The sequence below is a fragment of the Papio anubis genome, chromosome 2 (assembly GCF_008728515.1).
Source record: "Papio anubis isolate 15944 chromosome 2, Panubis1.0, whole genome shotgun sequence".
Lineage (NCBI taxonomy): Eukaryota > Metazoa > Chordata > Mammalia > Primates > Cercopithecidae > Papio > Papio anubis.
The window spans coordinates 78,129,625-78,145,769 of NC_044977.1; the positions used below are offsets into that span (position 1 = coordinate 78,129,625).

General features: G+C 41.8%; 1 protein-coding gene across 1 annotated transcript in view; it reads right to left on the minus strand.

The window, feature by feature from the left end:
• Positions 1 to 16,145, minus strand: part of PTPRG (protein tyrosine phosphatase receptor type G) — a 729,284-nt gene that overhangs the window by 140,672 nt on the left and 572,467 nt on the right. The window contains exon 6 of the mRNA XM_031662790.1: positions 6,253 to 6,319. Within this exon, the coding sequence (XP_031518650.1) occupies positions 6,253 to 6,319 (67 nt within the window). The remainder of the gene's footprint in view (positions 1 to 6,252; positions 6,320 to 16,145) is intronic.

Here is a 16,145-nt window from a genome sequence, read left to right on the forward strand (position 1 = left end):
CAATCACCAGAGGCAAGTTTCCTATCAGGAATACAAAAGTGGTCCGTTTCAGAGGACTGACACAAGAGGATGGTGTTTTGAGGCCTTTTGACAGTATATGCGTATGTACACAAATAGCCTGCTGAATTTTCCTAGGGTGAGTACTATAAAAAGGAAGAGAAATTATGTATTCCAGCAACATGAAAAGAAAAAACAGATGCCTTTTAACTGACACAGGACATAATGCACATACACTCGATCTTAGCCGAAAGGACGAGAAGCGACGTATAATGCGCATACCTTTTTTTTTTTTTTTTTTCTGAGACAGTGTTTTGCTCTTGTCACCCAGGCTGGAGTACAATGGCGTGGCCTCAGCTAACTGCAACCTCTACCTCTCGGGTTCAAGCGATTCTCCTGCCTCAGCCTCCCAAGTAGCTGGGATTACAGATGCGTGCCACCATGTCTGGCTAAGTTTTGTATTTTTAGTAGAGACGGAGTTTCACCATGTTTGCCAGCCTATTCTCAAACTCCTGACCTCAGGTGATCCACCTGCCTCAGCCTCCCAAAGTACTGAGATTATAGGCATGAGCCACCGTGCCTGCCCCACACATATTTCTTAACATGGATCAGTTAGGTAAAACCGTTGATGCAAATAAGTTGGTGCAAAAGGAACTGCAGTTTTGTACTGTTCAAATTTGCAACAATGATATTGGAATGCATTCTTCAATAAATATGGTTATGCTATACATCATTTTAATGCACCTATTTCTTGCTTTGTGTTTTTGCTAATGACTTAGCACTTGCTGTTTATTTTATATTTATTTTAGACTATGGAAATGATGTTAGACAAAAAGCAAATTTGAGCAATTTTCTTATTCGAGTTCAAAATGGGCCATAAAACGGTGGAGATAATTCACAACATCATCAACGCATTTGGCCCAGGAACTGCTAATGAACGTACAGTGCAGCAGTAGTCCAAGAAGTTCTGCAGAAGAGACAAGAGCCTTGAAGATGAGAAGCGTAAGTTGACAACAACCAATTGAGAGCAATTCATTGAAGCTGATCCTCTTACAACTATAAAGGAAGTTACCAAAGAACTCAGTGTTAACCATTCTATAGTAGTTTGACATTTGAGGCAAATTGGAACAGTAAAAATGCTCGAAAAGTGGGTGCCTCATGAGTTGAGCAAAAATTAAAAAAAAAATGTCATTTTGAAGTGTCGTCTTCTCTTATTCTACATAACAACAATGAATCATTTCTCGATCAGACTGTGACATGTGACAAAGAGTGGATTTTATATGACAACGGGCGATGACCAGCTCTGTGGCTGGACTGAGAAGAAGCTCCAAAGCACTTCCCAAAGTCGAACATGTGCCAGAAAAAGATCATGGTCACTGTTTGGTGATCTCCTGCTGGTCTGATCCACTACAGCTTTCTGAATCCTGGCAAAACCATGACAACTGAGAAGTATGCTTAGCAATTTGATAAGATGCATTGAAAACTGCAGCCAGCTTTGGTCAATAGAAAGGGCCCAATTCTTCTCTACCACCACACCTGACCACACGTTGCACAACCTAAGGCTTTAAAAGTTGAACAAATTGGGCTGCAAAGTTTTGCCTCATCTGCCATATTCACCTGACCTCATGCCTCTCACTTAGAAGACTACATTTTTACACTGATTCACAAACAGGATTTTTTTGAAAAATGGATTTTAAACCATCAGAACTAGACTAAGTTCTTAGCAACCAGTAGTTTTTATCAGAAACAGCCACTTGCAACTGCTGGTTCTTATATACAAAAAGTGCTGCTAATGACTGAACCAATACAGTGAATAGGATTTACAATCTTCCCCTAAGTCTTTCTTCTCCAGTGGATGTTGATAATAGGGCAAATAAAATACTTGATTTAGATACATTTTAGTGCTTCCATCTATCACTCCATGAGTAGATAGATGGGACCAGAATCAATGGCAAATCACCTCACTCCATTCTATTTATATTTCCTCATGGCTCTTGAGTTTGTAAAAATCAAAATTTGCCTAGAAAAATGAACACATAAGACACAGCACTTCATGTGGTCAAGAGGTTTCTAGGCTGTCTCTCCCTAGAAAAGCATTAGAGAAGCAATGTTACTGTATTAGTCCATTTTCACGCTGCAGATAAAGACATACCCAAGACTGGGCAATTTACAAAAGAAAGAGATTTAATGGACTCACAGTTCCACGTGACTGGGGAGGCCTCACAATCATAGTGGAAGGTGAAAGGCATGTCTCACATGGCGGCAGACAAGAGAAGAGAGCTTGTGCAGGGAAACTCCCCTTTTTAAAACTATCAGATCTTGTGAGAGTTAGTCACTATCACAAGAACAGTGGAGGACAGACCTGCCCCCATGATTCAAGTACCTCCCACTGGGTCCCTCCTACAACACGTGGGAATTCAAGATGAGATTTAGGTGGGACACAATCAAACCATGTCAGTCACCATTCTCCAAGCCTCAAAGATACTACATCCTCTCTTACCAACAGACACCTTCATCTATACTGGTCCTGCTTGCATCACTTCTCTGCCTGGACAATCTCCACGCACTCTTTAAGTCTTAATGTTCAGTTGGTTTGAGACACTTCCAATCACCCAAGTTTGAGTTTAGCGAGCTGCTTCCCAGACTTTAACATCATTACATACTTAATTGTACACCTCTACCAAGCATATGCAAATGTGGTGAGGGTAGGTCCATGTCTCAATGCCTAGCTTCATGGTGTACTGAGATTAGGTACTCAGTAACTATGGACAAAATGAGCCAGGACTGTTTGTAAGAATCTCTGAGCAAGCACTATGGGAGTGTGATTAGGAAGGTGCCTCTGGAAGAAGATGTGAAGCTCTGTGCCACTCCTAAGCATGCACCCCTGAGATCCCCCTTCCAGAGACAAGCTGCTGTGAGGAGCTTGTTGAGCTGACAGCCTGCAGCAGCTGCACCTCCAGGATCTGCCCAGCATCTACAATCAGGCTATTCTTGCTGGGAGGCTCCAGCCAATGACAACACATGGTGGGGAACAAGAGCTGGGCCATTCCTGCCAACACAGGACTCCTTTCAGGGGCAGTCTTTGCTCTGGGGCTCTCTGATAGCTTGGCAAAGACTTCCTTAGAGCTGCCTTCAGCTAGTCCTCCTAGCTCACCTTTCTTCTTGCAGAGGTGTCAGACCTGCACCATGCATGGCCCAAACGCTCTCCCCACCAACCCCTGGTCCTTCTCCATTTGATCCTTCCCAGGCAGTCCTTCCTTGCCAAAAATCTTTCCTGCACTTCAAATTCCACCTTGGTGTCTGCTTAACAGAGGACCCTAATGACCAACTGTCAAATACAGTTGGCTGATATTATCAGGTTATTCCTTCACATTTCAGCTGAAGAAACACTTAAGATGCTTCTTGTTTAAAAAAAATTAATGAGAAATTAACATTCTAATATATGACTCCCAGAGCTGAATAAAAGTCATTTCTGAACTGCAACAGAAATCCATATTGATTTTTCTCTTTACATATCTCTATCATTGTTCCCAAGCCAGAGACTGTGAAGGACATGATTATTTATGTTCCTTCAAATTAATAGATCATTCAAATCCCTCACAGGACCTTCAACTGAAATGCTTCTAGCTCCAACAAAAGCTTTTTTTGGGGGGAGGGGGACAGAGTCTCATTCTGTCACCCAGGCTGGAGGCTGGCATGATCAAGGCTCACTACAGCCTCAATCTCCCGGGCTCAGGTGATCCTCCCCCCTCAGCCTCCCAAGTAGCTGGGACTACAGGCATGTACCATTATGCCTGGTTAAATTTTGTATTTTTTTTTTCAGAGACAAGGTTTTGCCATGTTGCCCAGACAGGTCTTGAACTCCTGGGCTCAAGCGATTCACCCACCTCAGCCTCCCAAAGTGCTGGGACTACAGGCATGACCCACTGCACCTGGCCTCCAACAAACATTATTTTTGTTTTTTTAAAACTATTTCTAATGTCCTCCACTCCCTTTTGGAAGAACGACATACTCCTACTCCTTTTTCTTCCCAATCAAGGCACAACCCAAATGGGCTTTAGTTCTTCCTTCCCTTCATCCCATTTTACATTTTGAAATTTTCACTTATTTATTTGTATGCTTACTTGATTCAGTCATTTGGCTAAGATACTGAGCACCTACTATTTGCCAGACACAGCATGCCACACTAACATGGTTTTCTGCCCTCAGGAAATTGATAACCAAGTATCTGAGATATGAGCAAATACACAAACAGTTATTTCAGATACATGTAAGTGCTTTGAAGAAAGAAACCTGGGATGGTGTAACAGAGAGTGATGGGAGTGGGGTGGGATGAATAATTTGATAGGATACTTAAGAAACAACTAAGGCAATATGGGAGCTGAGACCTGAAGGCATAAGAAGGAGACACCCTTGGCACAAGCAAAGGAAGAACTCTCCCGACAGAGGAAACAGCAAATGCATAAGCTGGGAGGGGCTGCATACCAGGCAGACTGGTGGGAGAGGAAGGCAGCACTTCACTTCCCTTCTAGGTCCATGAGAGCTGGCCTGTGTCTGTCTTAATCAGTGTTCCAAATCTGGGTTTGCACAGCGTGGGCATGCAATATATTTCTGCTGAATGAATAAGTGAACTTCCTCTGTAGGTCAGTGTATTTTACAGGTCTTGTCTGACTTCCCAGTTAGAGGGTAGGGTTGAAACCACACCCTGGGCATCCTGGCAACCCTCCCAGAGCCAGATATCGTTTTTCCGTATGTAACAGCCTCTGCTGTCGCCTGAAGGTTTGTGTCCCCTAACCAAATTCCTATGTTGAAATCCTAATCCCCAAGTTTATGATATGAGGTGGAGTCTTTGGGAGGTAAGAGCCCTCAAGAATGGAGGATGGGATTAGTGCCCTTCCAGAAACTGAGAACTGGGAAGAAGCAATGGAAATACATATCTTTTTTTTTTTTTTTTTTTGAGACAGAGTCTCTGTCATCCAGGCTGAAGTGTAATGGCGCAATTTTGGCTCACGGCAACCTCCGCCTCGTGCGTTCAAGTGATTCTCCTGCCTCAGCCTCCCAAGTAACTGGGATTACAGGCGCCTACCACCATGCTCAGCTAATTTTTGTATTTAGTAGAGACAGGGTTTCACCATGTTGATCAGGCTGGTCTCAAACCCCTGACTTCAGGTGATCCACCCACCTTGGCTCCCAAAGTGCTGTGATTACAGGCATAAGCCACCACGCCTGGCCCAGAACTATCTTAAAATGAAAGCTTCTATGTGGTATTTTTAGTAACCCTATTTTTCTATATTGAGTAGGTTTATTATTGTTACCTGCTGCATGACTGACCAATTTTGAGAACAGAACAATTAATCCAAAATCCTACTTGCTCCAACTGACCCCTGACAACTGGTGTTAGTTTCACTGAAAGAGAGGGGGAAGATGTTTGTTAAGCTCTATGGAGTTGGCTAATGTCTAAAGACAATCCTCCCAAAAAGGTGTGAAGATGTTTTATCACAGCTGTGGAGGTGAAGGGGAGATTTATTATGGTTACTAATGCTATTTCTGTCAACGTCTCTGGAATTCTAATTAGATTATTAAAACTTTGCAAATCATTACATTACATCTAGACTGCACACCTCACTGCGACAAGGGTACTTTTGAAATTAGAGGATCTTGATATCAGCAGTGCTGATAATAAAGTTGCAGGGAAATTCTTCCAATAAAAACCAGTTGGAAAAGACAGAACCCATTTATCTTACTTTCTCTCCTGGTTTTATGCCTGAGGATAAGAGGTCTGCAGCACAGAATAGTAGCCTGGCCTTTTCCATTCTAGTAGCGGCATGACGCTTGCTCACATGCTGCAAAGTTTAATAACTTGTCTGGCTACTTAAAATGCTTCCCTAGATCTGAGACGCAAACCAAACATTTATAGGTGAAAAGACAACTGAAAGAATATTTTTAGGAGAGATATGAAACAAATGGCAAGTTCAACACATAAGAACAGTACATCTTAGGGTGTTTTGATTTATAACCTATGCATTCAAACTGGTACCTGAAAAGAAACAAATTGCTTACTGTTAACCCAGACCCATTTGCAGGTAATAAATGGGCGTGCTCTTTACCCATCAAATAATGGCTCTAATGCCCTTCAACATCAGGGGATGAGGAATGGGTGTCACCCTCTGTCCTCTGCAAGATAACCTGGTTCCTTTAGGTAGAGATCTGAGCCCTTCACATCCCAGCAAAAGGAAGTGTATGTGGCATACTTACCATGATGTACAACACCCTTCAACCCATGGATAATAGGATCCAGTGCAGAATTGTCCCTCGGACTGACCTACATGTAAAGGAAACATGATTGGTTAAATCTATTCTGGCATCAGGCACAACAGTCTCAGTTTAATCTTCTAAAGAGAAGGGAGGGGGGAGTACATGTTATCTAGCAAGCTGCTTAGTTCTCACATACAACATGGCTCTCACCAAATTCAGGAGATTTATGACATCATAAAATCAAGTGAGGAAGTCTAAATCAAAAGAAACTTCTCAGAATACATTATAACAGGAGACAAATACTATAGTCCAAGGGAAATCTTAAAAAGCAACTGCAAGATTTTCTTCTTGCCTTGTTTTATTAAAAGTAGGTCCAATCGGCTAAAAAGTCATTGAAAGTCATAAGAGAGCAATTCATCATTGAGGGAAGATTTCAACATTTTCTGGTGATTATGTTTTTCCCTTCTTTTTAGAAAATGAATCTGTTTCCTACCAGCCTATTCTCCTTCGTAAGGATCCCAGTCCCTTGTGAAAAATCACATATTCTAAAATTTATGGAAAGCAAAAGAAGAGGAGAAAGAAGCTTGAAGAGACAGTGTCTCCCACCCTCATTTCCTCCTGGGGTTTTTAATCCCCCTCAAAAGTCAAGCCTCTTCAGTCTTCCTCCCATCTCTTCTTTCCCTTAACTTTGTAATACTACTCAGCAGAACTCCTCATTCTTGCCCATTCTAGAAGATTAAAATTCTAGCAGCATATTACAATTTTGGCTTTCAAATACTTTCTTTTAGACATACAGAGATTTTTACAAATGAAATGAAATGACATCTTGAATTTGTTTCAAAAATAATCCAAGAGTGAACAGCAGGGGGAGTGAGTGGGGTATACATGCCACAGGATTGACCTAAATCAATCATTTATGACCTTGGGTGGTGGGTATAGGATGGGTCATTATACAATTTTCTTCACTTTTATGTATATTTAAGTCTTTCCAAAATAAATAGTTTTTCAAAAATCTATTATCTATGGCCAGCATAGCTCCCCCCATCCCTCATTGATAGTATTTATATATAATCCACTTCTCACATAATGAAGTTGAGATATTGATGAAACTTTCACTCTGTAGCACAATCCAATTTGATGCTTTCAGGTCAATTCAGAGGAATCAAGAGACACCCCTAGAATGAATTTTAAGGTGACTGAAAATTTTCCACATTCCTTTCTACTCTTACAAATTTTCCCTGTTGGGTTGCTGTTCCTCGTGTGTCCTCTCTGACAGTAACACACACTCCACACACTTCCAGCTCTCCTAAGCCTCAGCGTCTCCAGAAGAGAGCAGTGGTTCTCAAATGGGGGAGATATTGCCCTACCAGGGGGACATGTGACCATGTCTGGAGACAATTTTGGTTGTCACATAGCAGTGGGAGGGGAATGACAAGGGGAGGGGCTACTGACATCAAGGTAGAGGCCAGGGCTGCTGCTAAACATCCTATAATGCTCAGAATAGCTCTCTACAACATCTTATCTGGCTAAGATGTCAATGGTGCAGAGGTTGACGGTTAGAAGCCCTCATTAGATGCTCTATGAGTTAATAGTGATTACATCTTCATGTCTAGAGCCTCAATTCAGAATACAGGTGCTATTAAGTACAGGATTGTGTTTATAGACTAATAAAATATGTGGAGTTTGCTACTGCATTGTAAACACTACAGATACCAAAAAAAAAAAAAAAAAAAAAACAAAACACAATCAGTGAATAGGAACCCAGTGTATCAGATCATAAAGGTGGAATTCTGGGAGTTGGCATAAGTGTGCCTCCAAATTGCCTGAGAAGCTGCTCAAGCCAGGGACTGAAGCATGAAACATTCTTGAAAGGTAACCATGCACAGAATACACCAAATTAAACCTGCATTAGAAGAAACATCGTATTTGTACCATAGCAAGTAATTGATCAAAATTTTAAAACCTGGTCAAAAATGGAATTACAGCTCAGGAATACAAGAGAGGAGAACCTAACCAGTAAATGTGGTCAAGTTTCAAGAGGCCAGAATAGAATAAAATAAGGATCCTAGAGAATGATTCCATATCAAATTCAAGCTATAGACAAAAAGATGGTCCCTTTGATTCAGTATGGAGATGCCAGCTTAACTACCTGCAGTTACTCTAATATCTGTGAGAAATGACAAAATGGCCACAAATTCCCTCTATCCCTGTTACATGCACCTTTATAACTTGACTTTGCCCTCCTCTATGAAAAGTGTACACCAGGCCGGGCGCGGTGGCTCAAGCCTGTAATCCCAGCACTTTGGGAGGCCGAGACGGGCGGATCACGAGGTCAGGAGATCGAGACCATCCTGGCTAACATGGTGAAACCCCGTCTCTACTAAAAATACAAAAAACTAGCCGGGCGTGGTGGCGGGCGCCTGTAGTCCCAGCTACTCGGAGGCTGAGGCAGGAGAATGGCGTGAACCTGGGAGGCGGAGCTTGCAGTGAGCCGAGATCGCCACTGCACTCCAGCCTGGGTGACACAGCGCGAGACTCCGTCTCAAAAAAAAAAAAAAAAAAAAAAAAGAAAAGTGTGTACACCAATTACTCCATTATTTGAAATTGGGCTTGTCCATATGTCTTGCTTTAGTGAATTTTAGTGAACATGATGCAGACACAAGCTCATAAAACACTTGGATTCTTTGGAATCCTGACATCAAGTGAAGAATTCCAAGTTAGCCTATTAAAGGATGAGCGATTACAAGGAGTAGACATAGGTAGTTCTAGCTAACGTTCTTCTAGACTCACCAGCCTACCACCACCAGACAGGTGAGTGAGTCCGTTTGAGACCATCCACCCTCAGTGGAACCATCTGCAGTCCACAGAGATGGGCTGAACTGGCCATACCCAGAACTGACCAGCCAACCTACTGACCCATAAAACGATTTAACTAACTGGAATCATTTGGTACACAGCAAAATTTAGCCATTAGAGTTTCTATGAGTTGTATGCAATAATAAAAAATAGGAAATAGGCTATGATAACAACAATTTTTTAAAACAATGTATCTTGCTTATGGTATGTCTTAAAAGTTTCCCAGTAATATTCCACATCACAAGATAAAGCATTTGCTGGCCACCTGATCAACTCATGTGCTCCTCCAAAAAGGTGTTATCCCTTCTCTACCATGGCAACATTTATCAGATACTCTGATCTTGGATCCTGAATGAGAGGGAATATTTTACACTCGGGGGACCACTATGGTTTGAATGCATCCCCAACATTTCATGTGTTGGAAACTTAATTCCCAGTGCAATAGTGTTGAGAAGCAGGACCTTCAAGAGGTGACTAGGTCATGAGGGTTCTGCCCTCATGAATAGATTATCATCATTACTGCCAGAGGAAATTTGTTATAAAAGTGAGTTTGGCCCCCTTGCAATCCCCTCCTGCTCTCTCACATTCTCTCTCTTGTTCATGTGATACGCATTGCCATGGTTATGATGTGGCAAGAAAGCCTTGCCAGATGTCAGGGCCATTCTCTTGGACTTCTCAGCCTCCAGAACCATTACCCAAATAAATTTCTGTTCATTATAAATTACCCAGTGTGGTATTCTGTGATAGCAGCACAAAAAAGACTAGGACAGGAACTTTTTAATGCATTTAGTCTCATCTGATAATATGAAGGCTCAAACACAGTGTTTCTAATCTTCCATGACTGACACACACCAATAATATTTGTAGGCTATGGAAAAGGAAAACAACCAGTCAACTTAGTCCAGGTTCAATTTTTGGTCACTTCTGATTACAGCTTCTCCCTGTCTGATACTCAGACCTCACCTCATCTGAGCTCAGGAACCTGACCCCAGATTCTAAACAACTGCATAAATGTCAAGCCTTCGACAACAACCATTCAGCTCCCATTGTCTTCATTGGTGGTTAATATGGCTGGCGTTGAGAAGATGAACGAGGAGAAAAGGAGAGAAAATTAAGATTATTAGCTGGTCAAAGTAACTTACTAATAATACTGAGCTCATCCTCTGGTCTATGTCTTGGTTCCAAAACTCAGGATGGGGAATCCAAAGAGCATGCTAATAAGTGAATTTGTTCCAGTAAGGCATAACCCTAACTGAAATAATCTCTTTCACTCACTGTTTCAATCAATTTCCCACTTAAAAAAAATTCATGGGCATAAGCTAAGCAATTTTGGCAGTTTTTAAATATGACAACAGTGAAGAGGGCTGTATTAGCAACCTGTGTTTACATTTTATTCTTCGTCTAGGATGGAGGAGGCCAGGCATGGGGAAAATATGGAATTCTGAGTCAGGTATGGATGATTTGAGCTTTAGTGTCCTTGTCTGTGAAATGGGGATACAGTCTTATAATGTCATGAGGATTAAACGTTTAAAGCTTATAGTATAATGCTGGATACAAATGCCACATCCAATAAAGGACGAATAACACTGGGCAACAAGTTGACCTAAACACTCGAATTTAAATGAATGACAAACAAATGAAATTTATCCCTGAGCTTGTCAACGTGCTTGGCTCTGAAAGTAATACCTCTCTGAGTTCAAATTTCAAAAGATCCAAATTTATGTTTTATTTGACATCCACTCAATTTTGTAATATGCTGTTCCTTTTAAAGCCACATGAGAAGTGATCCTGGCTCTTGAAATTTGCTTCCTTCCACTTTAAGATCAAAGGAGTTATGCAGTAATATGGAGAAGGCAGCAATTGCACAAATGAGCTTAAAATGGACTAGAAGAAACAGACACCCACCCCCTTTCCCTGCAGAGTTCATACTCTCATTGCAAAACTTCGCTCCTGGCACTTCCACTTCAGAGCAGCTTTCGTGGCATTAGTCATCTTCAAAAGGATGGCACACAAACTCGACAGAGGGCTCTGAATTAAAGCTTTTCAGTGTCTTTAGATATAACCAAAGTATATAGAGACACTGACAATACAGAAAACCGTGAAACGTAGGTTTGGGCTAAAGGTCAAATTCATACAAATGCTCATGGAATCTAAACTTCGTAACATTTTCTTTCCAATTAATAGCTCACCATAAGGATCCACGTAATTATCAAATTAGTAGCCACGCTATCAATAATCTCTAGAGATATGTTTATCTGGAGGCTCTACAGGAGGGCCTGTGTTTACTCTTGCTTGAAGTAATGAAAAGGAAGCAGAGAGACCCCATCAGATGACATGTGCCTGCGTTCAGATACGTGCTGCCATTTACTTCTACTGCCCCCATGCCATTTGGCCCTTGAGTTGGATCCTAATAATTTTCTCTCTGTCAAGTCCTAGCCATCTGCTAAATAGGATGATCAAGACAACCTACTTGCCTTGAATCCGATACCACCAGCTGCTCCTTCAGTACCATAAACATTACACCCAGCCAATATCCTCTTGTGGGAAAAAGGATTTATGCATGCTGAGGGTGAATGGCTACACCATTAACCATGGCTGCAGAGGATAGTGACAAACGGCAGGACCAGAAACCCCACATGGCCTTCCTGAATTGCGGAGAAGAGGACTCACCCACCCCAGCAGTTAGCAGGTAACTGTGTCTTCAGAAGCTAATTGTTGTATTAGCACAAGGGCAAGCACTTCTCAGGATGTTTGGTTTCACATCTGAATCTCCCCTCCTTCCGTGGCTCTTACCTAAAGAGCCTTGTGGCAAGGATGCTGTAGTTTCTCTCATTCTGACTTCAACATCCTAGTGACCACTAACCAGATTTTTGTTCATGTTGCTGTCACAAAGCATTTATAACTTCATTATTTTGCATCCCTGCATTTTGGTTAGCCCTTACCCAGAGAGAGGTCACTGCCCGGCTTCCTTTATTAGTAAGTTAAACACTTGGCAATAATTTAGGAAATGTGGCTATGTTCAAGAAGACAATTTTAGCATGAAAGCACTAACCAGTGAGCTATATTGAAAACATTTTTCTTTTCCTGACTTTTCTTTTTAGTCTTCACAAATATTACTTTCCTTCTTGTATAGCCAATGGTCTTAGTTTCTGATACAGAAATGTAGTTTTTCCCTTTTGACATTCCAACATCATTTTCTAGTGTCTCCTAACTATCACTGCTGCAATGGGATATTACAAAAAGCGGAATCAGAGGTGTTGGCACATGTGGCATCCCAAACTGCCATGAAATAAGTCGGAGAGGAATACAGAGACACAATTCAGAGTGATGCATGGCAAGGGAAAAAGGAGCTCTGTAAACCTTTAGGACTTTTCATGAAATTCCGATAAAGATGAGTAAACAAGTGTGGATTCCTGGTCTAGAGAATTGCTTTAAATGCAACTACTAAATTCCAGGATCATACATTAAGCCTAATCTAACAGATATGCAAAATATAACCGAGGCTTCTCACAGAAGAGCCACTGTCTGAAGCGAAAGGTATGGCCCTGTATCATCATCTATTTTCCAGGATTTGACAGGGACACACTCCTGGGACTGGTTTCCATTGGCAGATGAGAAAACTCCTAATTCCTCAGGCTTGGGAAGGGATTAATATGAAAAGGAAACACAATTATAAATGCTAATAGGATTCACCCTCCCCCCTTCAAATGCAGCTTGAGCACGGACACGGTTTACTTACTGTTAATTCATAATATTAATGGAAACTAGTTAATTCACAGGTTATTCATCTCCAGAGAATTGAGATTTGTGGTCAGAGAAGGCCACTTGAGGAAATGAATTTTGTGCTTTTGATCTACTTAAACTGACCATTCTCTGGCCCCCTGACCCTGCCTCCAAAACCCACCAGAGTGTTTGCCATCTCATTGTCAGACTTGGCTTGGAAGAGTGCATTACTGGAAAAACCAATCCCCGTAGGGCGACAGCAAGGCTGGTAGCAAATCCGTATAAAATGGCAGATCTTGCCAGGCGTAGTCTTGCAGATTGTCAATACAGGCGATTTCTCATTTTCATGAGGATCAAACTGTCCTGGGGTGGGCATACAATTCCATTTCCTCTGGCTTCAGATTCACCCAACACACCATTTCAAAGCCAGAGCAGAAGAGAGGGAGGAAGTGGGATGGCTGGGGTGCTTGGCAAATGGTACTCCCATAGGGGCTGCATGGTGATTTTTGTCCTTCTGTCTTTTTGATGCACTGTGTTTCAGAGTCAAGAAGGTGTTGGGAAAGGCTTTACAACATTCCAAGCCAGGGTCCCAGAACCTGTCTGTCCTACCCTTTCCAGTCTTCTCAAAGTGTAGGCTGCTCCTGAACTGGAGAGAAGCAAAACAGAAATTCCAGCTTTGCAAAGCATGACCTAGAGTCTTAAGCTACAATGCACACTATTTCACACAGATATTGTCATGACCCTTGAATTTAAAAAAATAAAATAAAATAAAATAAAATAAAGTAAAAGGTATGAGATCTGGGGAAGCCTGGGGCAAAAGCAGCTTATTTCAGGTTCAGTGACTTGCCTGCAAGTTTCTCCTGATTTTGTGTGGCAGTGCTGGACAACTTTGACTTTCCCTTGTTAATAATCTCGCCATGCACTGAAAAGCCCCAACAATATCAAAGGCTTAGTGGAGAAGGCAGAGCCAGCTGTTTTCACATGTAGCAAGTTACTTCAACCAAAACACATTAGATGTGAACTCTTACCCTTGTTTTTTCATTCCCTGGAAGCAAAAAGCTGCTCAGGGGTACTCCATTTACAAAAGACTCGAAATCCAGAAAACACTGAGTGGGGATGCCTTTAATTTCCTATCATGTATGCAGCATGAAAAATATAAGAGACAAGGCACATTGGATCAAAGAGGTTGCCAGGTTGATCCTTCTGTTGAAAAAATGTCCCTCCATAGGAGTAGGTAAGATTATCATTTTGCATTATTAGGAATGGGGGAAGACCATGTAAATATCATGTAGGTATCATATGTAGAATGTTAAAATGACCTAAGTGACCTTAAATACTCCTTTATAGTCATTAAAAAGGTGACGGGGCGGGGGCAATGTTATGGGCCCTCAGCCCAAATTATAAGCACTGGCTCCTTAAGCTCATTGATTCAACCAGTATGTACTGAGTGTCTACTGCAGGCTGTGATGGGCTCACTCTAAGATGATCCTCCAAAGACCCCTGACTCCAGGTATTCAGACCCTTATGTAATCACCTTCCCTTGAGGGTGGGCTAGATCTAGTGGCTTAGTTTTATTCAGTAGAATAAGGCAAAAGCAATGTTATGAAAGATTCTGGCCATGCGAAGTGGCTCACGCCTGTAATTCCAGCACTTTGGGAGGCTGAGGCAGGAGGATCATTTGAGGCCAGGAGTTTGAGACCAGCTGGGCAACACAACATCTCTAGAAAAGAATTTAAAAAATTAGCCAGTGTTTGGTGGTGCACACCTGTAGTTCTAGCTACCCCAGAGGCTGAGATGGGAGGATAGCTTGAGCCCGGGAGTTAGTGGTTACAGCGAGCTACGATAATGCCAAAAGGAACTGACGGTGGCCTTTGGCCAACAGCTAAGAAGCTCCTCAGTCAAACAGCCCTTGAGGAACTGGGTTCTGCCAACAATCTAAGTAAAATCAGAAGTGAATCATTCCCCAGTTGAACTTTCAGATGAGATCATAGTCCCAGTTGACACCTTGATTGCAGCTTTGTGAGAAACCTTGAATCTGAGGACACACAGAAACTGCGAGATGGTAAATGTGTGTTGTTCTAAGCTGCTGAGTTTGTAGTAATTTGCTCCATAGCAGTGGATAACCATATGCCAAGAACTGAGTAGCAGAATAGAATATGTCATTGAACAAATCCCAGTGCTCTGCCCTCATAGAGCTGATGATCTAGTTCTACCTCCCACAGAGGGGTTGGGGGCCCTGGCTTCTGTAAGGAACCCACACATCACCATTTTCCTTACACTGCTGCATCAACTATCAAAAGGCAGTTCCCCTTCTTCTAGATGAGTTCTTGCCTCTCATGGACCTCAGCTGCTATGTCACTGTTTCTAGAGTTTGAAAAGAAGCAGTTTGTTTAGAATCCAAGTTCCAACCAAGAAAACTTGGCAAAAAGAATAAGCAAACCCCAAATGGAGCAAATAAACATCGATAATCAATTCTGGGATATAGAATTTTCGGTAGCTTTTATGTTTAAACAAATATAGAAAACCAATTAATTGCAGCACAGAACCTAAGTGAAAGGTGCCACTGAACAAGGCACAGGGCGTAATGCAGTGGCATGGGCAGCTGCTGTTTCAAATCCACAGCAATTAAGTGCAAACTAATTACATACCCCACTGTTTTTTTTTTTTTTTCTTTTAAGAGGGGGTAGTTTTACTCTGTGCTTCCTTAGAAGCACTGAATGATTGCTCTCATAATGTAGTCTCTGAAGACTGATTAAGCATCAATTCACTCTCCTAAGTAATACCTCACAGGTCTTTCCCTTCTAAACCATGGGCTCTTGGAAGGGGTTTGCTGCCTGATACTACAAGAGAAACTTAAGCTCCTTGCCATCATCCTCAATGAAATAAACCAGCTAACTCATCTAACATTGTACTTAATTCACAGACAAACCAGTGAAAATTGTGTTTAGGGGGCTACTGTTAAAGCCGTCGGAGCATGATTTAAGGGTCTCAGTTAAGCCATGTTTTTTCTGGGTAGGGGGTTACGGATAGCTTGTTTAAGTGGACAAACTTTTCAAAATCCACAAATTAGGGAAATTCCTTTCTAGTAAGAGGCAGTCTAAACAAAATCCAGCCCCGTGTCGAGGAGGACATAGATTAATGCTAACTGAAGAGTTCGGCTTTGTATTTAACATGCACCTGAGTTCAATGGAGGATAAAATTAAACTGCAACGAGGAAAGACAAAATCTTTCCCAGCAGGCCTTGATTGATAGAACGTGCCATTTGTAGCAGAACAAAATGGAAAACCAGAAAGTTTGTTCCCAGCAATCATTGC